This window comes from Equus asinus, chromosome 2 (assembly GCF_041296235.1).
Source record: "Equus asinus isolate D_3611 breed Donkey chromosome 2, EquAss-T2T_v2, whole genome shotgun sequence".
Taxonomy (NCBI): domain Eukaryota; kingdom Metazoa; phylum Chordata; class Mammalia; order Perissodactyla; family Equidae; genus Equus; species Equus asinus.
In genome coordinates, this window is record NC_091791.1 from 114,975,313 (window position 1) to 115,000,370 (window position 25,058).

The window sequence follows — 25,058 nt, forward strand, 5'->3', positions numbered from 1 at the left end:
GAGTGTAGAGTGTATGGTGTATATGGATGTGTGTGTGGTGTGATGTGTGTACATGTGTGATGGGTGTGTATGTGTGTGGTTTGTATTTGTGTAGGATAGGATATGTATGGCGTGTATACATGTGATGAGTTGTGGATGTATGCAATATGTGTGGTGTGTGTTATGCATGTGGCATGTGTGGTATGTATTATATGGTGTGTATATAACGTGTGTGGGTGTGTATGTTTCTGAGGTCGTAGCGGGGTAGGTTGGCAGACACAAGGAAATGGAGTGGCCTAGCATGGGAAACCTTAGAAATCAGAGTCAGATCCTGGAGAAGCCATGCAGGGCAGAGCATAATGTCCTTGGCCACTCTCCTAGAGTCTCCAAGGGGCACATCATAGTGTGACTTGTGACCTGTCACCTGAGGTGTCTAGTGGGACGAGGCTCAGTGCTGCCTTCCCAGGCCCCCACCAGCCCTCTACCCCCCCAACCCCACGCCGGGCAGCAATGCTGATCTGGGGGCTCCCTTGTCTCTGTGGATGCCGCCTCCTTGGAGGGTGACAGTGACAACCCAATGACACAGAGGTCTTCCCCAACGAGGTCATGTCAAGGACCTGATGCCCCTTTTGCTGCTCCACAGAGAGTTCTGGCCCAAGTTGTTGCCGTGCAAAGACTGTCCCATCCAGGTTTCCATCTTTTTGGAAGAACACGTGAGTCCCACCCAAATGGAGCCTTTCTGGGGAGATGTCAGAGTCAGCTGGTCACTTGGCTTCTTTTTGAATAAGGAGAGTGATTATAATTCAAAACCTTCCCCAGGGGCCTTCAAAAAGCAACACCGTACACTTTTCTCTCCAAACAATTTAATGACTGCATGAAAACTACATTGCTAATGAGAGGAAAGGGCAGCATCGGCCCAGAGGAGAAAGCTCAGAGTGGTAAGCCTCTGAAGTCCCTGCCCCCAGCACTTCTTACAGGGAAGTTACAACAATCCGGTGCAAAACAGCCAAGCAGGGCCTTTGCTGTCTGGGAAGAAAACATGCTATACCTTTTGCACTTCACTCCTCACTTCCCGGAGAAGCTGAGACAGTACACCGTTTTGTTTTTGAAAAGAACACAGAGTTCACAGTATTTGGACTATATTCCTTTGACTAAAGACAACAAGAACTCTAAACAAATGTTGAACTCCCATGAGTAGGCTACTTTTCCACAGAGACATAGGATAGCAATTCTGAAACTACTTTCTGTATATGCTAGGACTGAACAAATAAATCAGCATATTGTGGATAATGGGAGCTGGGGTTCTCATTGTTGGAGAAGGGAGTTATAAGTATGGAAAGTGGGGAAGGTTAGAAAGAGTCCCTGTAGCATTGGACTGAAACTGAACTTATTAGTATAAATCCATATTTGTAATATGTAGAGATAGACAGATATAAAAACAGATATAGGTGTGTGTGGGCCCTCTCTCCACACTCCCCACCCCCACCCCCCAAGTAGATACAGTATATTGTATTAGTCATCTACTGCTTACTATAACAAATCACTCCAAAACTTAGTGGCTTAAAACAACAAACATTTATCATCTCACAGTTTCTGTGGACAACTGGATGTGGCTTCACTGAGTGCTTCTGACTCTGGGTCTGTCACAGGATTCAATCAAGCTATGGGTGGGGGCTGTGGTCTCATCTGAAGGAATGCAACTGGGGAGGATCCATTTCCAAGCTCACTCACGTGGTTATCGGTGAGATTCAGTCCCTCTCCAGGGTTGTTGGCCCAACACCTCCCTCAGTTCCTGCCACGTGAGTCTCTCCACAGGGCAGCTCATAACATAGCAGATGACCTCCACCAGAGTGAGGAGCACAAGAGGCATGCAAGACCGAGGCCACAGCCTCTTTATAACCTAATATCTTAAGCAACATTCCATCACTTTTGCTGTATTGTATTCTTGTATTCGTTAGAAGTGAGTCACCTGGTCTAGCCACACTCAAGGAGAGAGGATGACTGTAGTTTAACTGCCTGACTTTAGGCTTTGGGTTGCTGAGGCATCCATTTCAAAAGACACCCATTTTGAATAAACTATCACCAGCTCTAAGACACACTATCACAGCTACTAGCAAACCAGTCAGGAAAAGAATTAGGCCATCCCCACCCACGAAGTTCCTTCATTCATAAAGCTCTGGGTGACCTAGGTGACTGACCACTTGAGTGACCCTGCTTCTCCCTTCACACACTCTAACTCCCGCTCTTATGCTTTAAATTATCCAATAGAGAGTGAACCCTCGAAACCCTAGACACCCTACCCTCAGACCCTAATAAAGGCAGAGTTCCAGGTCCACACTCTTCTCTATACCTCACAACCTCGCTGTGTTGGCCCTCCGGTGTGCCATGTACCCTTTAGGGCCTGTGAAAAATGAATCTTACTCCTCAAAATTCCCTCGGTGTTTGCTGAAGTACGTCTTGCAACCATAATAAGAACCACAAGGGCTCATCTAGTCACGACAATAGTCCCAGTGAGGGGAAATGTTGGTAGGGGCTCCCTACGAGTACTACAGGCCCAGGTGAGTGCCTCAGGCATTCCTAGCTGAAAGCATCCTTTTCTTTCTTTCTTTTTTTTTTTATTAAGGATTTTATTTTTTTCCTTTTTCTCCCCAAAGCCCCCCAGTACATAGTTGTATATTCTACGTTGTGGGTACTTCTAGTTGTGGCATGTGGGACGCTGCCTCAGCATGGTTTGATGAGCAGTGCCATGTCCATGCCCAGGATTCGAACCAACGAAACACTGGGCCGCCTGCAGCGGAGCACGCGAACTTAACCACTCGGCCACGGGGCCAGCCCCTGAAAGCATCATTTTCAATAGGCTGAGACCCACACAACAGTTACATAAGGCATGAATATCAGGAGACTGGGGTCATTGGGGTCATGTGCCTACCACACATACGTACTCATGTCTGTGTGCATATCCATTCATGTATTGCCTGGCTCTATCCACTGAAAGGGCCTAGGAGCAATAACACTCTGAAAGCAATGAGTATACTTAGTACTCAAATACTAGTTTCTAAATATGATTCTTTGCTAAAAGAAACCTGAGCTCTTTAGAGAAATGACTGAATTCACGGCCGGGGCAGGGAAACTGCAAGAAGAGCCTGGAACATGTTGTGCCAGAAAGTAATGAAGTGTTTACTTCTGACATGGGAACTTGTCAAAAGAATCCAGAAGGCACTCTGAAGGGGTTTTCCCTGGCTTCCTCTGGGATAACTTGAGCATGAAAATAAATGATCACAATAAAGAATTATAACCCTTTGACTGAAATAAGGACCCATGAATCCACACTGATACAAATCCACACATAAAAATGCACGGGCTACACAGGAAAGCTCTTTCTTCCAGTGGACGGTCACCTAACACATGCAGAAGGAATCATGCAATTAGAAAACCACCATGAGGCAACCAGCAAGAATCTTTATGAACGCTGAAAGCAGTGGTAGAAGTTTGAAGAGTAACAGTACCCTTACATAATCTCAAAGTATCTCCCATAGATATTACTAATTACGAGGGGAAACCAGGAACTTGACGGTGCAGAAGTCTGCTGAACACCGCCTAAAACAATGTGAGCGTCACCAGTAACGGAACAAGTGTTCACGCGAGCCTACTGTTGAAATGCACTGAGAAGAATAAAAATGCCAAAAATGCATAACCCGAATCTAATCCGGCAGAAACCTCAGCCAACCCAAATTGGGGGTCGTCCTACAGAATAACCGACGTATATTCTTAAAAAATGTCAAGGCCAGGGGCTGGCCCCGTGGCCGAGTGGTTAAGTTCGCGCGCTCCGCTGCAAGCAGCCCAGTGTTTCGTTGGTTCGAATCCTGGTCGTGGACATGGCACTGCTCGTCAGACCACGCTGAGGCAGCGTCCCACATGCCACAACTAGAAGGACCCACAACGAAGAATATACAACTATGTACTGGGGGGCTTTGGGGAGAAAAAGGAAAAAATAAAAAAAAAAAAATCTAAAAAAAAAAAAAAAATGTCAAGGCCAGGAAAGACAAGGCAAGATGGGAATGTTTCTAAAGGCTATAGAGACGTGACCAGGCATGCTCTTCCATCTCTCAGCACAGCCCCGCCCCCTGCTCCTCCCCCTTCCTCTCCCAGCCTCGCCCCCCGCCCCCTCTCTAGGCCCCGCCCCCTCTGCCTCCGTAGCATAAAAAAGCAGCAGGTGGGTACTTCCCAGGAAACCCATGCCAACACAGTGTGGGAAATCAGAAAACCAATGTCCAGCGCCTGAACAACGAGGCTTAGATCCCACATCATCAAAAGGGGGAAAGGCCACCTGCCCTCCAGGATTTAATATGCTGAGGTGGGTGACGAGCTTGGAAAGCAGTAATGTGCCTCTTGTTTTTATTAATATTTGTTCTGTCACAGGCAGCCTTTAAATGCCTCCATCACTGAGTGTCCCCAATCTCCTTGGCGCAGGTGCAGGGAATCTGTGACCCCTCCGGGAGCATCGGCCTTGCATATTGCCCCCCAAACTCAGGAGGAGGGCTTTTCAGAGTGCCCAGCACCAGCCCTTGCTTGTGGCCCCGGGCAAGTGCAGCAGCTGGTGTCCACAGCCTACTCCAGGCTCAACCCACTTCCCTCTGCTTCACCGAAAATCCGTTTTTTTCTAATGAAAAAGCTAGCATGTGACTAACACACTTTCCCTTGGGGAAAAAAGACCTTTGCTTTCATATTGCCTATTGATTTTGTTAAAGTTTAGTTAAGAATATCCTCGGTTCAAAATTCCAAGTTACTGCTGAGTCTCCAGAAATGTTCTAGAATCTTCTGAGGATAAACAAGAGGTACAAGAGCCAGTCTTTGCCTGCAGTCTTTTTTGGGGAAGTGAGACATACAAATCATGCCCTCAGTGTTCCAGTCTCTGCTCAAATGTTCCCTCTTCGAGCTGGCTCTCTGACTCCCCATCTTACTCTCAACCCCTGCTTCCTGTCCCTCACACACTTCATCCCACTGACCTCCTTCTCTTCTCTCCTCCCTCTCCTCGCAGAAAAGCCACGAAAGCTGCAGTGCTGTTCAGTTCTCTGCTATATCTCCAGTGCCTCCAGGAGTGCCTGGCAGAGAGGAGGCGCTCAGTATCCTATAATGACTAAATGAACGAGTAAATTGCCTGGGTGGAGCACTGCCATGGCCACTCAGCCTTATCAACACTGCCTACAGCAGCCTTGTCCCTTGGGCCCACAGTCACCTAGGGGCGCACACACAGAGCAGACGGGAGGTAACCCAGGTCATCCAAAGATAGTCTGTGCTCACCTTGGGGAGGAGCTCGGCCTCCTGAATGGCTGCTCAGAGCTACCAATGCAGCTGAAAGGCAATGGGTGGAGGACCCTTTAGTCAGACATTCCTCATTCCCCTCCTGCCAACCACGCTCCAGGGCTGAGTGGCGCAAAGGTAATAACAGAGAGCCATGAAATCTTGCAAAGCATGTCCTTGTGAAATGAAAGGCAGCAGAGCCTCCTGTGGTTCACTACAAACCCCTTAGAGCCCCTCCCCTCATTGGTTACATAGTGGCCATTCATCCGAAATAGTTCTGGCCATCAGAAGGGGTTATTTTAAACGCCTTGGGGCAAGGAACAGAAACACTGGTACTGGGGACTACAATCCCACCCGCAGGAGCGCCCGTCCCACTGGGGAGTCTGTCCACTGAGTCTGAGTGAGGGGACACTGCGCCACCGTGCTCCCCAAGTCCTTTTGGCTTTCAGAGATGAGTCCTCCTCCTCTCTGAAATGGGAACTGTTTTGCATAGTTTTGAGCCTCAGCAGGGATAACACTTGTACAGTATCTGCAAGGTACTGGATTTACATGGAGGTCCTGGTCATTATTCTTATCAATAGTAAGATGCATGACAGAAATAGAGGCAGTCTAACGTCAAGGCTGCAATTGGTGTTCAAAAACCACAGGTGCTGGGAGTTCGGAGGGGGTAAGTGCAGGAAGGAAGGGGCTTGAGCTAAGCCTGAAAGGACGGGCAAGCTTTGAAAAGGTGGATGGAAGACGGAAGGCATTTGGGGTCAGGGAGTGGTGGGGTGGGTGGGACAGCACTGGCAAAGCAGCCGGAGTGAGGGCAGGTGTGGAGAGTGGAGCAAGGAGGGAGGGGAACGGGGTGGCTGAGGGGGTGGGGTGTGCCAGGAGCAGGAAGGTGAAGGAAGGGAGGGGAGAGGGCGTGTTCCTTGTGCCACCCCTCATCTGAGGAGGATGGGGATGGGCTGTGGAGGGGCTGGCAAGGGCCCTCCATGAGACGAATGTTTTAGTGGGGGCTTCTCTTGATAAGTGAAGTGTAAGCAGAGACTAGGCTGCCATTTATTCATGTTCCAGGTGTTTTGTGAGTGCCCACCATGTGGCTGGCATGGGACTGGGTGCAGGGCTATGGGCTGTGGGTGCAGGTGAGCCAGGTAGTCATGGCCCTGCCCTCATGGGGCTTCCACTGTGGTCAGCTAACAAGTAACAAACAAGGTATCAAATAGACCAGAGTGTTGGAGATTGAGGTAAGAATATAAAGGAAATAAAGAAAAGAGTGTGATAGAGTAGGGGATGTGCATGTGGGCCGGGGACAAGGGTCGTCTTGTTAGATTGGGAAGTTTTTGCTGAACATGTTACACATTTAAACTGAGAACTGAAAGACTAGAAGATAATTCTAGGGTGAAGGACTAGCATGTGCAAAGGCCCTGTGGCAGGAAGAGCTGGGGGAGGTTGCCTAGGAGCATGGATCAAGAATGTGGTCTAACTTGGGACTGGAGAGGCAGGTGGGGCACATTCTGCTGGAACTTTAGGCCACAGCAACTGGTGAGCAGGGGAGTAACATGATCTTATGAGAATGGATTATAGGTGGGCAAAGAAGAGGCAGGGTACCAGTAGAAAGACTGGAGTGGTCCAGGCAAGAGATGTTGGAAGCCTAGACTAGCTTGGGAGCAGAGGAGGTGGAGCAGGGTGGGCAGACTGGAGATATTTAGTGGGGGTGGATGGAAAGGGATGGGACCGGATACTGATGGGGATGAAGGAAGGGGAGGAACGCAGTAATGACCCCTGGGTTTCTGGCTTTTGGGACTGGGTGGCTGGTGGTGCAATTTACAGAGGTGGGGCAGCTCGGGAATAAGTTTGGGGAGGAAAGTCAAGCACTCTGCTGTAGATGTCTTAGGCTCCAGGTGCCCACTGGACCTCCAGGTACACAGAGGTTCCCATAGCAGCTGGTTGCAGGAGTTTGGGACTCAGTGTGTGGGTGGTGTCTAAAATAATGGGAATCACCGGGATTGCTGACGGACAGACTGCAGACAGAAGAGAGAAAGGAGGCCCAGCACTGAACCCCGAGGAGCAGAGGAAGAGGCTGCAGAAGAAAGCCCAGTGAGGTGGAGGACAGACGCAGTGTCCCGGGAGTCTCGATGGCCTCTCTGCCAAGGACCATGTGTCCACGATGGGCCAGGCAAGTTTGTGGGAGAAGAGTCAGAGGGCAGTGGGCTGAAGAGCATGGGAAGTGGGCGGTCTGCTAGTTTGTTTTTTTTTTTTTGATTAAAAAAAAAGAAATATCTGCTATAAACATGACCGAGGTAACCTTTGTACAATCTGGGTGGTGGTCTCCCAGATGCTCATCGTTGTATCATCCTCTGGACTTGACCGTAGATTGAGGGCAGAGGGCCTGAGGAAGCGTAGACAGCCAGTATCAACGCGTGAGAAGCTTCCGGGAAGGGGAGCTGGGAAGGGGTGGGAGCCGAGCAGTCAGGACCTTCTGGACCTTAGACACACGGAGGGGGATGACCCTATAAGGAGGGGTGCAGGAGGGAGGAGGAGGCTGCTGAGGGACACCCTTGGGAAGGCTGGGGTGGGGGCGGGGCGACAGGAAGGAGGGAGGGCAGGGCTGGGAAGACTGGGGAGGGGGCGGGGCGACAGGGCGTGGCTTCTGGCCTGGGCAGATGCCCCGGAGGGAAGTGGCTTTCCAAAGTAAGAGCTGGTTTACGGCTAGGCGAGTCTCTGTTTACTCAGTGTCTGTTTGTTGGGCCAAAATTAACAGCATACCCCACAGTGAAATGACTGATTTGTGGACCAATTTAGCCGAAAGAAACCGCCTGTCTCATGTGTCTATTTAGAGCACGGCTGCATGTGGCCCACACGCGCACTTGGTTTGACCCTTGTAGGAAGACAAGAGTTACCTGCTATTATTAACCGAGAGGGAGATGGGAGTGTGAAAACCTTGACTTCCGGCGGGACGTGGGAACTCTGGCCGACGTCCCCGCACAGCTGCAGGTGGCTGTGGGTCCCCAAACACACCCCGCACCTGCCCTTGCCTGGCTTCGGGGGGCACCTGCGGGCCCCACCTGCGGCAGCACCTGCGTGCCTGGGAACTCTCCATCCCAGAGGATCAAACAACCTCCCGCCAAAGCACTGGCGCAAAACACCCATCTTCCTGTGCACAAAGGATAAAAGCCCCACAATGGTTCCTTCCTGCTCCGCCCTCCACTCACTCACCCCCACCACTGTGCGAGGCCCTGGCCTGTCCAACAGGCCGTTTCTGGGTGGTTTGACTGGGACTCCTTGCTCGGGCCCTCAGGGAGACTCTCAGGCCAGACCCCACCACACATTGCAAAGAAGACAGGTGGGAGCCCCAGGCTGAGCCCACCCTGCCTGACCCTCACCTCTCTGGGCCACAGCTGCTACATCTGTAAAATGAGCATGATAACGTCCCCCATGTCTGTGCTATAAATTGGTGTGAGACTTGAATGACAGTGCTTGGAAGAGCTTTAAGACCTAATTTCCTGTCCTGTATTGTCAAGGTCCCCTGGAGGAGACAGGGCTGGCCTGGAGGAAACATTGGGCGTCGTCACAGTGACACCCTCCCCTGTTCCAGGATGTCCTCTCCCCCCGATCTTCAGCCCTCTTCTATCCAGGGGTGGGTCCTTCCTGGGACACTGGGATCAATCCTCCAGACTGGAGTCCTGGAAACAGAGCTGGATCCTTAGGCCAAAGGAGGTGACCTTTTCCTTTGTACTTAAAAAAAAATTGAAATATAATCCACATACCCTAAAATTCACCTTTTAAAGTGGTGAGCCAGTCGTTTTTTAGTATATTCCCAAGATTGTGTAACTATCACCACCATCTAATTCTAGAGCATTTTCATCATCCCTAAAATATGTCCCTTACTGGACTGGCCTGTGGCGGAGTGGTTAAGTTTGCGGGATCTGCTTTGGAGGCTCCGGCTTTCACAGGTTGGGATCCTGGGCGAGGACATGGCATCGCTTGTCAGGCCACGCTGAGGCAGCATCCCACATGCCACAACTAGAAAGACCCACAACTAAAAATATACAACAATGTACTGGGAGGATTTGGGGAGAAAAAGCAGAAAAAAAAAAAAGATTGGCAATAGTTGTTAGCTCAGGTGCCAATCTTTAAAAAAAAAAGTCTCTTACACCTTAGCAGTAACTCCCCATTCCTCCCGCCCCCTGACCCCAACCTAAGCAACCACTAATCTACTTTCTGTTGCTTTGGATTTGCCTATTGTGGACATTTTACATAAATGGAATCACACACTATGTGGTCTTTCGTGTCTGGCTTCTTTCACTTAGCATGACATTTTCAAGGTTCACCCGCGTTGTAGCGGGTGTCAGTACCTCACTCCTTTTGATGCTGCAGTGACACTGCATTGCATGAATTCATTAATTGACGGACATTTGGGTTGTTGCCACTTTTTGGCTATTGTAAATAATGCTGCTATGAAGTTTTTTTTTTTAAGGGGTGACTGAATGAGGCTAGGAAAAATGGAAGGAAATTCATTAACCTGTTAACTTTGTGGTTGTGGTAGTGGATGCAGAATATTTTCTTTAATTTCTTCCTTGTCTATATTGTGTTTTTAATTTTCTAAGGAAAAATATAGCCGATTTTAAAAGGAAAAAGAGAATGTGCCCAGGATGCCTGACCAATGTGAGGAAGCTTCTGAGTCCAGGGTCTCTCGGTTGCAGCCAGCTCCGAGGGTCCAGCCTCATAGTCACACCCTTCGTGTTTTTTGCAGCGTCACTAACATTTTAATTTTCCAATAACACTGCTGGTTGCCATCTTAGATTTATGTATGTTTAAAGCTGTGAGTGCAAATGATGGCATCATACATCTGTAACGCTAACTAGTAGTTTTAATTCCCAATTACAAAAAGATCACATTTTTTTCTACACTTGTAAAAAGATAGTTGCTTTGGACTGAATGTCTCCCCGGCAATTCATATGTTGAAACCTAACCCTCAATGTGACGGTATTAGGAGGTGGGGCTTTTGGAAGTGGTTAGTTCAGAGGGCAGAGCCCTTGTGAATGGGATTAGTGCCCTTATAAAAGAGACCCCAGGGAGCTACCTCGCCGCTTCCACCATGTGAGGACACAGGGAGAAGATGGCCGTCAGTGAAACAGGAAGCAGGCCCTTGCCAGACCCTGAACCTGCCAGCCCCTTGATCTGGGACTTTCCGCCTCCAGAACTGTGAGCAATAAACGTCTGTGTTTAAGCACCCAGTCTGTGGTATTCTGCTATAGCAGCCCGAACAGACTAAGACAAAATTTCACCAGAATTTACTGTATGGATTTCACCAAAAGTGTCTGGGTTTTGCTGTTACAATGTGAGCACATGCCCATTTGTTTTTGAAATTGTTGTTCTCGATGCAGTCAAATCGCGTAAGATAATGTCTTATTCAAGGTGGCGCTGGCCAGACGCAGGGAGCACTCCCCACACATGCCGCCTGCCAGGCTGATCTCACAGGAAGTGAGGGGGCTGCTGACCTTTGGGTAGAATGCAGAGTGGTTGTTAGTTAGCCCTAAGCAAATGCAAATAGACAATTAGGAGAAAATGCCAAACCGAAACACGACAAAAGGAAGGCTGCAGCAGAGCGATCGATATACTTCATTGTACAGCTGGGCCAACCACACAGACCGTGCCTGCTTTCATATTTGCTCATCTCTTTTCACTATTGACAAGACAGACCCTCAGATCTCACAGATGCGGAGAAAGACCCCAGACCCGGACTGATATTGTGATATCCTGGAATGAAGGCCTTGTGGGACCAACTCACACATCCACTTACCTTGGACAGTTTGGAGGGGGAGAGGAAACAAAAATGGGCTGTGTGTTGGGATATCTAACCCTTCCACCCCCCAGAAAGCTGTGCCGGTTGCAAAGGAGGGCTGATGTGCAAGGAACACGAGTGTTGGTCCTCCAGCTGAGGCTCTCTACTGAGCGTGGAGAGAGGAGTGAACAATGGGGAACTAGCTAAGATGGTCAGCAGGAGAGAGAAAGGCAGAGAAGGGAAGGCAGCCAAGGTCAGCTTCTAGCCCCAGCTCTGGCAGAGCCAGCTGAGCAGAGAGCTCCCTCAAGTCACATGCCTGCCCAGGTAGCAGATGTGGGAAGCCAGGCAGGCACTTCTGAACACAAGCTGTGCTCACAGATATGAGTGGCCTGTCTTTCCCATTATAGGGAGACTCAGGGGAGGCCCCTGCTTTTTGGGATCACACTTCTGAAGGAGGTAATGCACAGGGGTATGCCTTGCTCTGTAACTAGGGGAAGCCACCAGTTTCTGGGGGCCAGAAACTGCACTCTTACAGGCCTCTTCTCCTTCCAGTGCTCGAGACCTTTCTCTGGCGGGTGTTCAGGTCAGGGTTGCCCCCTCTCCCAGAATAGGCCACCAGGGGCTGAGTGGATCCAGCCCTTCTCCTTGTCTCCTCCCCTTGGGCCCAGCCCCTAGGTAGAACCTGGATGAGAAACCTGCTTCTGGAAAGGGATCCACAGAATCTATGCCAGTTTTCCTCAAAGTGTGGTTTGGGGGAAGTTGTTAAAAATGCAGATATCTGACAACTATGGAATGGGAGGAAATGTTTGCAAATCATAAATTGATAAGGGATTAATATCCAGATTACAGAAAGAACTCCTACAACTCAACAACAAACATAAACAAGTTTATTTAAAAATGGGCAAAGGGGGGCCAGTCCCAGTGGCCTAATGGTTAATTTTGGTGTGCTCCACTTTGGCAGCCCAGGTTTGGTTCCTGGGCATGGACCTACACCACTCATCTGTCAGTGGCTGTGCTGTGGCAGCAGCTCACATACAAAAAGAGAAAGACTGGCAGTGGATGAATTCTCAGGGTGAATCTTCCTCAGCAAAAAAAAAAAAAAAAAAAAGGGCAAAGGACTTGAATAGATATATTCCAAAGAAGATAAACAAATGGCCAACAAGCACATAAAAAGATGCTCAACATCGCTAGTCAGGGAAATGCAAATCAAAACCACAGTGAGATACCACCTCACACCATTATGATGGCTACTATCAAAAAAAATAGAAAATAACAAGTGTTGGTGAGAATGTGGAGAAATTGGAACCCTTGTGAACTGTTGGTGGGAATTTCAAATGGTGCCATCGGTATGGAAAACAGTATGGTCGTTCCTCAAAAATTAAGCATAGACTTATCATCATATGATCCAGTAATTCCACTTCTGGGCATATACCCAAAGGAATTGAAAGCAGCGTCTTAAAGAGATATTTGTACACCCTTGTTCATGGCAACATTATTTACAGTAGCCAAAAGGTGGAATCAACCAAAGTGTCCATTGATGGATGAATGGATTAGCAAAATGTGGCATATAAAAACAAAGGAATATTATTTGACCTTAAAAAGGAAGGAAATCCTGTCACATGCTACAATATGGATGACCCTTGAGGACATTATGCTAAGTGAAATAAGCCTGCACAAAAAGACAAGTACTGTTTGATTCTACTTGTATGAAGTACCTAAAGGAGTCAAATTCATAGAGACAGAAAGTAGAATGGTGGTTCCTAGGGACTGTGGGGAAGAGTGGAATGGAGAGTTATTGGTTAATGGGTACAGAGTTTCAGTTTGGGATGACAAAAAGTTCTGGATGTGGGTGATGGTGATAGTTGCACCACAATATGAATATCCTTAATGCCAGTGAACCGGGCTCTTAAATATGGTTAAGATGGTAAGTTTTACGTTATGTGTATCCACTGCCCATGCTGCACTCAGCTTCGTGACGCTCTGCTTGGGCCCTTCCAACCCAGACCTCTTGAGGAACTGCAAGTTCACAATTTGGGGAACCAGTCAGAGGAGAGGCCTCTGATGGTGGAGCTGGCACCTGGACACCTGAGGAAGGAGTCAGTTTTGGAGGCTGCTGTGTGGGTGTAATGCAGTTAGGGCCTGGTGTGCCTTTCTCAGGTGAGGGGCGGAGCCAAGGTTAGGGGGAAGCCAGTGAGCTACTTGCCTCAGGGTGCCCCAAATTCAGTAACTAAGATAAATAACATTTCATACAATATTAAAAAAAAATAAAATCAATCCAAAAAATCCATGATGAACACAACATCAAAATTTTAGATGGGCTGTTGTTGCCTGTTTTATGAGCTTGCATTATTGTGGAATGGTCATTTCCAATCAGCTCACAGATCTGGGGTCATGTGGCCAGCATGTCCCTCTTGGCAGTTTTATGCAGGTTGACATTGACATGCCAGCTTGTTGGGCAGTGCGAAGCTTTATATATGGTTCAAAATATGGGAGGATATTTTGGTAAGTCTCTATAGGGCACACATTGTCCCTTCTCCCACTCCAATTTGGCTCAGCACGATGCCTACGACAAATCACTGGTGACCGCGGCAGGCTGACCCTTCTACTGGTCCACACAGTTGCTGGAGGACAGCAGGGAAGCCTGTATTGAGTGGACCTGGGATCACAGCTGAGAAAGCACATTCCAGGGGCACGATGGATGCGGCTGGGACAGGCCTGACAGCCACCGTGGGTTTCTGTAACCCTGAGAGGCGCAGGGACCACTGGTTTGGGGAATGATTCACCAGGAGGCAGGTGAAGCGTCAGCTCCAGGGCTCTGTGCTTGCAAGGACCTGTCCAAGAACTGAAACCTGATTTGGAACTTGTAATTGTCTATTCTTTTCCTTAAAGAGGTGGCCCCAAAGTATATAAGCTTTTGGGCCCCAAAGCACCCCTGGGTACACCCCTGTCTGCCTTCCGAATCAGGGCACCTGTGCCATGTGGCCCACAGGGAGCTGATGTATTCAGGGCGGAGGACTCATGCCCTGCTGTCCTGGAGCACGGGGTGGGGATGGGGGTGGCCATTTCCCCGGGATGGTGGGTGGTGGAGGGGGTGGGGATGGTGTATTTTTTTTCTTTGCTTAAAATTAGAAACAAACATAAATCCCTAAACTAATGTGTGCTCAATATAACAAATTAGAAAATTATAGAAATATCTAAACTTTTTAGTTTTAGAACCACTTTTTAGTGGTTCATTCTCTCTTTCCCCTCCAACCCCAGCCTCCAGCAATAACCCCCGTTACAGTTGGTATGTGCCCTTCAGACATTTCCTCCTGCTTCTTCAAACACACATACTCTTGTAAAGAACTTTTTAAAAATGAAACTTTAGCGATACTCATGGGCATCCTTTGAGCCATTACACGGAGAGCTCCCCTCACCCTTTAGGCAGCTGCATGCTATTCTTTCGTGTGGCTTCACCAGGAATCACTGTGTCACATTCCACATGAAACCTCGTCTTGGAGAGACTCTTCCCAATGGGCCTGAACTGGTGCCTGAAAGTTTTACTATTAGAATCATTTCTTTGGTTTAAGGTTTTGCAGGTGGCCCTTAAAGTAAACTACAGTAAATGGCGTGGTGGAGAGAAAAGGACTCTGGGTTTGGGCATACCTGGGTCACCTCCCAGGTTCACCATTTCTTATCTCTATGAGCTTGGCCAAATTATCTAACTTTCCTGAGCGTTGATTGTCTTGTCCGTAAGGTGGGGTGCTTGTAAGGATTCAATATGATTAAGTGTAACAAACCTTGAGTCCACTGCCTGGCAGAGATCGGCGTTCAGTGAATAGTTTTCAAGTTTCTTAAATAAGCATTAACTGAGTGAAGTGTAACAAGGGCGAGATTTCAGCTTCCCTTTCAAAGCCCAGGATCTGTCAGGTAGGGTGGGTGGACTTCAGACTACATGGTCTCTAATTCCCTGGTCCATGGCGGAGGAAACAGGAGGCCAGTGGGATAGTGGGGCTGAGACTCAGGTCCAGGCCTGGCCAGCTGTCCCCAAGATGGGGGACACTGCCATGAGACAGAGACCCTTCTCTCCAGAACTCACAGCTCAATCATGAGCCCTGACGATGTTGGACGTAAATCTTGGTTTGTGTTTTTCCAAGGCTTTCTTTTGCCAGTGTTCTCCCTCTCCGTCCTCATTATCATCCATGCTAAGTCGGTTTCCCTGGCTTCTGGGGACCGGCGTGTTTGCGTTGCTCAGTAAGTGCCTCTCATATTTCGGCGCTGCTTGTGTAGATTGGCCAGTTTGCTATAGTCAGCTCTTGGGGACCGAGAGTCAGGGTGGAGCCGATCTGAGGAAGGAGTGGGAAAGCCAGCACTGATGGGCACTCCTGAAGGGGGCAGTCTTGGGAGGCACAGGCAGAGCTCCTGGCAGGAGGGGCCTAGGGTGGGAGTGGCTGTGGAGAGATGAGTGAGAGGCTGGGTGGGAAAGAAGGGGGCATGGCTGAGGCATCCCAAATGGGGCTCACGTGTTTGCTGTGTACTCGAGGGCTGCCCTGACCATTGTGGTCTGTGGTGACCTATGACTCATGGCCAGTGTCTGCCCTGTTCATGTATTTATAGATGTGTTCCCACACACAACTCAGCATTTAAAACTTGGGAGGGTTATGTCAGAGAAAATTATCTTCAAAAGTTCAGTGGGGCCCTTGTAACCCTGGCCACCTTGTGTGTCATGAAAGAAGGCCAGTATCCATGTATTTCACACTAGCAGCTTATGAAGCCCCGTTATGTGGTGGGCTCTGCTGGCTCCAGGTGTGCTGAGTGGACTCAGCCCCCAGGAGCTCCCAGATGGGCACATTGGCACCGTAAAGGTGTGTACAGTGTGTGGGGACAGAGCAGGGGAGCAGCAGGGACTTCTCTCTGGAAGACTAGGGAGGGCCTTGCAGGGTAGAGCAGGCAGGGAAGGGGCATTTGGCTCATCCTTGAGGCGTGAGGAGAGTTTGGTCAGGCACAGGAGTGATGGCAAAAGGTGCTCTTGGAAGAGGAAACAGCAAGAACAAGGCAGAGCGCGGGATCTCGTTTCTCTACTGTGGTAGTCACAGTGACCGACACACAGAACTGAGATGCAGTGTGGAGGCGGGGTGGGGTATGCAGAGACTACACGCTCCCTTACTAGGGGTTTACAGATGAGGAAACAAAGGTGGTGGAGGGGTTAGGGCTTTGGTTGTGGCCCTGGAAGGTGAGAGGGCATCGAGAGAGGAGACAGAGCATCATGGTGGAGCCACCAGCCCTGGCCAGCCTCATGGCCATGTGGCCGGGCCTGACCCCTGTGCATGGCCCTGTCCCTCATCACACATCGTCTCCTCTGACAGATTCAAATTATTTTCTGCAAAATGGACAGATGCTTTTGAGCTCCTCCCTTTAAGGAGGACAAAACAGTTTGGCATTGTCTGGGGAAGCAGAACAGGTCCACAGTCCGGCAGTTCTGCACTGAAGTGTATTCCAAACATGCTCATGCTCGTGTGCACCAGGAGACCTACACATATGTTCACAGCACCACTGTTACTGAGAGCCCCAACAGACAGCAACGCACATGCAACTGCAGTAGGATCTATAAGTACATCGCCATACATTCACACAAGGGAACGTTATATGACAATGAAAATAGACAAACTACAACTACCTATGACTCTCAAAAGATAACACAAAGCAAAAGAAACAAGTCACCAAAGACACACACAATGTGATTCTAGTTATATAAAGTTCAGAAGCAGGCAAAGCTAAACAATGAATTGGGTAGGGATGCAGATGAAGTCCAAAATAAAATGATAGCAAAGCACCCAAAGAATCCACAAAATAGCTATTATAGCTGGGCCTGGCACCATGGCCGAGTGGTTGAGTTTGTATGCTCCACTTTGGTGGCCCTGGGTTTTACCAGTTCGGATCCTGGGCACAGACCTAGTACCGCTCATCAAACCATGTTGGGGTGGTGTCCCACATAGCAGAACTAGAAGGATCTACAACTAGAATGTACAACTCTGTACTGGGGGATTTTGGGGAGAAGAAGGAAAAAAAAAAGATTGGCAAGAGATGTTATCTCAGGGCCAACCTTTAAAAAAAGGGGGGGGGCGGGGAAGCTATTATAGCTAATAAATGAATTCAGCAAAGTCGCAGAGTATAAGATCAAAACACAAAAATCAGTTGTGTTTCTAAATACCAGGAATGAACAATCCAAAAAGGAAGGCAACAAAACAATTCCATTTATAATAGTGTCAAAAAGAATAAAATATCTAGGAATAAATTTAACCAAAGAAGTGAAATACTTGTATGCTGAAAACTATAAGATATTGCTGAAAGAAAGTAAAGAAGGCCTAAATAAATGGAAAGACGTTCTATGTTCATGGATTGGAAAACTTAATGTTGCTAAGGTGGCAACACTACTCAAGGTGGGCTACAGATTCAGTGCAATCTTTTTCAAAATTTCACCAGCCTTTTTGCAAAAATGGAAAAGCTGATCCTCAAATTCATAAAGAAATGCAAGAGGCTCTGATAGTCATAGAAACCTTGAAAAGAGAATAACAAAGTTGGAGAACTCAAATTTCCCAATTTCAAAATTTCAAAGCTACAGTAATCCAAAGAGTGTGGTACCGGCATAAAGATAGATGGATAAGATTGAAAGTCCAGAAATAAACCCACATATCCATGGCCAATTGATTTTTGACAAGGGCACTAACACCATTCAATGGGGGAAGCACAGTCTTTTCAACAAATGGTGCTGGGAAAACTGGATATCCACATGCAAAAGAATGGATTTGGACCCAGTTCACACTACATACAAAAATTAACTCAAAATGGATCGGACCTAAATGTAAGAACTAAAGCCATACAACTGTTAGATAAAACATGGAGGTAAATCTGTGACTTTGCATTTAGCAGTGAACTCATAGATATGGTACCAAGAGCATGAGCAACAAAAGAAGAAATAGATAAATTGGACTTCATCAAAGTTAAAAATGTTTGTACCTCAGAGGATACTATCAAGAAAGTGAAAAGACAACCCATAGAATGGGAGAAAATATTTGCAAACCATATATTTGGCAAGGGCCTAGTATCCAGAATATATGAAGAACTCTCAAACTCCATAACAAAAAGAGAAACAATCCAATTTAAAAATGGGAAAAGGACTTGAATAGACATTTCTCCAAGGAAGATATACAAATGGCCAAGAAGCACATGAAAAGATGTTCAGCACCACTAGTCCTTAGGGAAGTGGAAATCAAAACCATGAAATACCACTTCACTCTAACTAGGACGGCTATAATAAATAATAATATAATAATATAATAAATATAATAAATAAGCACCCCAAAACAAAGAGAAGTAATAAGTATTGTTAAGGATGTGGACAATATTAAGTCTTCCAATCCATGAACATAGAATGTCTTTCCCTTTATTTAGGTCTTCTTTACTTTCTTTCAGCAAAATTGGAACCCTCATACATTGCTGGTGGAAATGTAAAATGGTGCAGCCACTTTGGAAAACAGTTTGGCAGTTCCCTAAAAAGCTAAAGGTAAGGGCCAGACCCATGGCCTAATGGTTAAGTTTGGCATGCTCTGCTTCGGCGACCTGGGTTCAGTTCCAGGCCTCAGGACTATACCACTTGTTGGTGACCATGCTGTGGCAGCGACTCACGTACAAAATAGAGGAAGACTGGCACAGATGTTAGCTCAGGGCAAATCTTCCTCAGTGAAAAAAAAAAGCGAAATGTTGAATTACCATATAACCCAGGAATTCCACTCCTAGTTAGATACCCAAAAGAATTGCAAACAGGTACTCAAACAAGTATATGTACATTCATGTTAACAGTAGCACTATTCACAATAACCAAATGTAGATATGGCTCAAATGCCCATCAATGAGTGAATGGATAAACAAATATGGTATATCCTTACAATGGAATATTATTCAGCCACAAAAAGGAATAAAGTACTGACACATGCTATAAAAGTAGACAAACCTTGAAAATGTTATGCTGAGTGAAAGAAGCCAATTATAGGTCACCTATTGCATGATTCTTTTTAGATTAAATATCCAGAATGGATAAATGCATAGAGACAGAACACATATTGGTGGTTTTCAGGGGGTAGGGGAAGGAGAAATGGGAAAAAATTGCCTAATGGGTAGAGAGTTTTACCTACTAGTGGTGGCAATGTTCTAGGTAGCTACACAGAGGCGTGGTTGCACAACATTGTCAATGTACTAAATACCACTGTTGTTTGTTCACTTTGAAGTGGTTAATTCTGTGTTATATGAATTTCATCTCAATAAGTTATTAAAAAATTAAAAATATGTCAACCACAAAGCAAAACAAAACCGGAGATAAAGAAAAGCAAGAGAATGAGCCTCCTAGAAGTCAGGGAGCAGACCCTGTGGCGGGGAGTGTAAGCGGGGGCCCAGGTGGTCATACACAAGGACATGCTTTGTTCTTCTTCTTTAAACTGCACGTAGACATTTTACACACTACTTATAAATGCTGTATTTCACAATAAAATGTTTTAAAAGAATAAACAAAAGGAGGAGAGGGAAACAGAATCACGTAGCTGGGATCAGTAAGTGTCCCAAACTTCCCTTCCTCCCCGTCACAGCTCCTCCCTGATTGTCTGGGGACCTGGGGATTGTAACCAGGATCTTGGGGCCCCTCTACAGCTCCTGTTCCTGCTTTGGCCAATGTTGCCCGGCTGGCTCACTCAGGAGGGTGAGCAAGTTGGGAAGGCGCTGTTTACAGGGTCTCTCTGATGTTGCCCGAGGGCCCAGCCTGGTCTTCCAAGCCTAGAAGAGTTCGGCCCCGTGCCCACAAGAGAGAGGATTCCAGGACCAAGGTCGGCCTCCCTGTTCCTACCTGGCTCCCGTGGGGGTGTCCTCTCTTTTTCAGTGGTGCTCTCTGTCCTTTGTCACTCCTCCAGGTCCCTCCTCCTTAAGCTTCCTCTCTCAGGACTCCCAGGACCTGGAAGGTGCCCCACATCACTGGTGGCCTGCATGAACACAGGTCCAGGCCCTAGAACTGTGAAGTGTCAGGACCTGTGTAGCCTTCACTCCTGGTCCTTCAGGGACTGTGATGTTTTCCAGGGCCACCAGTGTGAGGAAGGGTACTGGGTGGCATGCTGGCAGAGTGAAGTGGGGCAAAACTGAGGCATTCGACACAGCTGAATGTGATGCCCGGGGCTGCCAGCTCAGGAGCTAGCCTGCCAGGGCTGACCCTCAATCCCCTGCTCCATTGTTGTGAAAACACTTAAATGATGGTACTATATTATGAAAATTAGTGTCATAGCAATTGTGCAAATTATAATAGAGTTGGGGTCTTTGCTGAGGGTTTTCTGCTGACCTCACCTCAGACAAGGTGCATGTGGAGGTTGCTTGCTCTGTTCTGCTGAACGTGGAGCCAGCGGCTCTCACCCACCTACCACTCTGTCCACTGAAGGCGTGGGCTGGAATCACCACCATTTGAGCCATCGAATCAGGAACCAAGGAAGGTTTAACCCTTTGGTTTGACTTCTAAGGGAACGGAGGTCCAAACCCCAAGGCTGGTTGGTGGCCGGCTTGGCTGAGGACCAGCCTCCCTCTCACAGCCCCTGGCCACGTGGTCTTGGAGGGGAGCTGAGCAGTGCCCATCACAGAGTAAAGTGCACATGCCCTTTGACCAGCACTTCCACGTCTAGGGACCTATTATCTGGATATAATTTTACACATATACAGGCAATATATGGATGTTTGTTGCAGTATATTTTGAAAAATTTCGTTCATCTACCCTGGGGACTGGTTAGACCAATTACGATGTACCAAATCATGGGCTGTGCCAACTATTAAAAAGACTAAAATAGAACTGTAAGTTCTACAGTGTAAATCTATTATTAATTGAAGAAAAGTTGTAGTAAGATCTTTTTGATATGACCCATCTGGACAAGAACAAACCTTGATATGCAAAGGTCTAGAGCTGTGCTGTCCAAGATGGCGGCCGTTGGCCACATGTGGCGATCGAGCCCCTGAAGTGGGGCAAGTCTGCATTGAGACTGCTGTGATTCTCAGTATAAGACAACAAACAACCATCTGCTATGTCCAACATCAGGGTGCAAAAAAAAAAAAAGAGAGAGATTTGGCAGGATTTTGAAGACTTAGTACGGAAAAAAGGACAAAAAATATCTCTCTGAGAACTTTGTTTTTGGTGAGGAAGATTGTCGCTGAGCTAACATCTGTGCCAATCTTCCTCTATTTTGTATGTGGGATGCCACTACTACGTGGCTTGACTAGTGGTGTGTGCATCTGTGCCCAGGATCCAAACCCATGAACCCTGGGCCTCTGAAGCAGAGTGCGCAAACTTAACCACTGTGCCGCCGGGCCAGCCCCACTACTAAGTTTTGTATATTGACTACATGTTGAAATGATAACATTTGGGATATATTGAGTTAAATAAGTTTTAAAGTTAGTTTCACTATTTTAACATGGCTTTACTTTTTTTAACATGGCTACTCTACAATTTAAAATTATGTGTGTGGCACAGGTGACCGGGTGGCACTGGTCTAGAACAATAGACATCAAGCCATCCAGCGTCATGGGCTGTAGGGGGTGGGAATTAGAAGAAGCGTGCAGAACAGGACCTTCACATGGCTCTTCTGCATGGCTGTACAAATTTACATATTCATATATCATCTTTACAACCATTAAAACATAAAAGGATTCTGTTGCCACTATTCCTGGCCAGCATGCATTCCATCTTACCATGCCTGGTGAAGTTGCCCACACTCATGCCCTGTCTCCACAGAGGGCCCATGACGGGGCACGCTGTCCTAACCACACTCATGGAGAGGGGAGACCAGAAGCAGTAGGAGGAGGTGGGACATGCACAGCAGCAAGAAGGCCCTGGCAGCTGTGGAGGGGTGCATGTTGGGCTGACATGAGCCTGTTTTCTTAAAGGCATCTCTAGCATTGTAAATGCATTCTTCCCCCGACTTGGATAGCAACTGAAGACGTAATTTCTGGAAAACAGCACGATAAATTCTACTAGGTGTTTTCTATGGGAGCCTGGGAAAATTGCTCCTGTGTGTGATGTGTGTCTGGGGCAATGGACCAATAATTTCCTGGGCCCTGGTTGCTCCCAATGGATGCTGTAATTCATTCACTGATTGCCGAGTCTTATGTTAGAGCAAGAAAAAGAGGGGTGTGGCAGGTATGGACTGGTCAGCTCCCTTTACAGCTCCCTTTACATATCAACGTATCCCTGGCTACTGTCTTTTTTAATGGAGGTCCTAAGAGTTGAACCACATTAAGCTCTAGGTCATGGAAGGCAATCAGGATTGGGTTCATTATTCCCTTGGATGAGGGCTTCTACTTTCCCAGGTCCAGAATTTGCCTACACACATGCATTCATAAAGTATAGGACATCTTGGAAACATTTTCAACCAAAGCAAAAGAAACTTTTCTAAAAATATCTAGTGCTCTAAGTAAAAGGATTCTAAATTAGTAGAAAGTCTGCTTTGTTTTCACTTAGCAGAGTGAAGATGACTAGTGACTTAAAATGCCTGAGGGTCATTCCATTTCTTATACTTATCAGCTTTGCAAATGAGGTTGCAAAGAGCCAAACCAAACAAAATTCCAGACTTCTCCTAGAAAATAACCAATAAAACATAAACAATTACAGCAAACATATTCAACTTAGTTGACATTTCCAATTACATTTTCTGGGGCCTAAAATACACTGCAGAGAGTGGACAATTTATGCTACAAATAGCATTGCCAACGCCAGGAATTAAAGTTGCTGCTGGAGAGTTTGCAAAATGATATTTGGTGAACATTGCCGAGGACAACCCTCTCCTTAATTCAACCCCACGTTACTTACCTCTACTCCCAGAGAGGCCGCTCTCCACCAAATTTGTCTCATCTTTCTTCTCCCCTCCTTCATTTCTCTCCCCTCCTTCCTTCTCAGTTCCTATCACTGATAAACCCAGGAACAATTCCTGTAAATATTTTCATTCTTCCCCAGTATTTCTACTAATTTTTGCTAGGTTTGAAAAAAAGATATAATTTCTGGTAACAAAAGGAAAGTGTATTTGTTATAGAAAATTATTAAAGAAAAAAAGGAAGAGGAAATGTGCAAAGGAATCAACAAACATCACCATATGGCCTTCATCCTAAAATAACAATGGATAGCATTGCAGCGGGTTCCTAGGCTGCTCTATGAATAGATTAGATGTGTGTGTGTGTGTGTATAATGAAACATATGATCATCCTGCACATTGTCATTATACATTCTTTTCTGTCATTTTAAAAGTGACTGTATAGTATTCCTCTCTGTGAACGGGCCATGATTTTTGTGCCCAATCCTCTATTTTGGACATTTGGATTGCTGCCCGAGTCTCGCTGTTGTAAACAATGCTATGTAAATTCTGGCTTACCTTCAGGATTATTTCCTTAGGATGGATCCCTAGAAGTGGAATTTCTGGACTTTGGCCCATACAGCCGAACGGGCTTCTAGAAACCAATTCCCACTGACACAGGCAGTCAGAGGGAATCTCGCACACAGCCCTATGTAGTATAACCAAACATTTCCTTGAGGTTTTAATTAATAGTTAAAATATCAGCTGATAAAGCTTTACAAGTAGAAACCCTCTCCCCTCGCTAGAATTTCAGCATTTTCTGGGGCTCTCGGGAAGAGGCACAGTGTCCATGGAGCAAAAGGGTGGAGGTAAGATGCTAAAGAGTGGCAGGCAGGGAGGCTGAGCCCTGGAGCTGGGGCTTCTCAGCAGATCCTGGGCACCTGCATTTAGAAGCTGGCCCTGAGGGAGGCTCAGTGCATTGGAGCCAGACGGTGGCAGGCTGACGTGGGCTTGTCCCCTCAGGGAATCATCTTGGCAGCCTGTTGGCCGAGCACGGATCCACCCACCATCCCCACAGGACACTGTCCATCCAGCCTCAGCGGGAGAGGAGCTAGAGGTCCCCGGAGGCAGAGCCCCACGCCTGAGCTTAGCCGTTCTGAGCTTACCTGCTGCAGCAGTGGAGCGGGGAGGCTGCAGCCAGGCCTCCACCAGCCTCTTCCTCCTCAGCCTGGCAGGAAGCTGGCTGAGAAGGGCCCACCCTTTAAGAGGAGAAGTCCACATGAGGAGCATGTGAGCGGCTGTGCCCAGGCCCTCATGATCCCAGTGAGGCAATGGCCCCGTGACCTCACTCCCAGGCCAGAAAAGGAAACCAGGGCCCCACACTGTCAGGCTGCTCGATGTGGGATCCCACAGAAGCAGCCTTAGGAGCTGAGAGAGATGGGGGAGCTAGAACTTTCCCTTTGAAGTGACCTTCCCCGCCCCCGCCAGTCCTTCCCCTGCTGGAAATGTCAGCGTAGTTTGCATAATTGAGAGAATTGGACATAATTGTTCTTTCAGAAGCCCCTCATCAGGCCGGCAGTGCCCAGGCCCTGAGGAACCAGGAGAAGGCGGCACATGGCACTAATCATCCCTAATCCTTTCTCAGATCATCTGAGGTTGGGCCAGAGGGTGGGGTGAACACGGCTGAGAACACAGCGTGAGTCCCACATGACTCTTGTCCTCGTCTGGGTGCCTCTAATCCCCACTGTCCCCCTCCACCAGTAGCTTACATGACTGGTATCCACAGTCACCCCAAAAACGCCACAGTGGGAGCTTTTCAGGTTTGCTGTGACAATGGGCATGGTTATTCCAGCTTTTGATGAATAGGAGGAAAGAAAAACTCAAACCCTGAAATTCCCCCCTACACCACCCTCCCTGCCCAGGGAGTTGGGTCTCCCCACACACCTGTGAGTCTCCTAGGCTCACCTCACAGAGGAGCGGACAGAGATGCAGACAGTCTGGATGCAAGGGCAGTTAGGGCTGTTTCCATTTTACAGATGAGGACACTGAGGCTTCTGAGTGGCTGACTCGCCCAGAGAGCGTGTGAGGTGCAGTGGGATCATAACTGGCTCAGGCTGTCATGTTCTTCCCATAGCGCCCCGGGGGCCTGGGGGGTGCAGCCTGAGCCT

The 25,058-nt window shown here is 47.6% G+C and overlaps 1 protein-coding gene across 1 annotated transcript in view; it reads right to left on the bottom strand.

Annotated features, from left to right (window-relative positions):
* Positions 1–24,147, bottom strand: part of TRPM1 (transient receptor potential cation channel subfamily M member 1) — a 103,522-nt gene extending 79,375 nt beyond the window's left edge. The window contains exons 1-2 of the mRNA XM_070496799.1: positions 24,057–24,147; positions 22,914–23,009 (exon numbers count right to left, since the gene is read on the bottom strand). Of these exons, the coding sequence (XP_070352900.1) occupies positions 22,914–22,976 (63 nt within the window). The 5' untranslated portion in view covers positions 22,977–23,009; positions 24,057–24,147. The remainder of the gene's footprint in view (positions 1–22,913; positions 23,010–24,056) is intronic.
* Between the last annotated feature and the right edge of the window lie 911 nt (positions 24,148–25,058).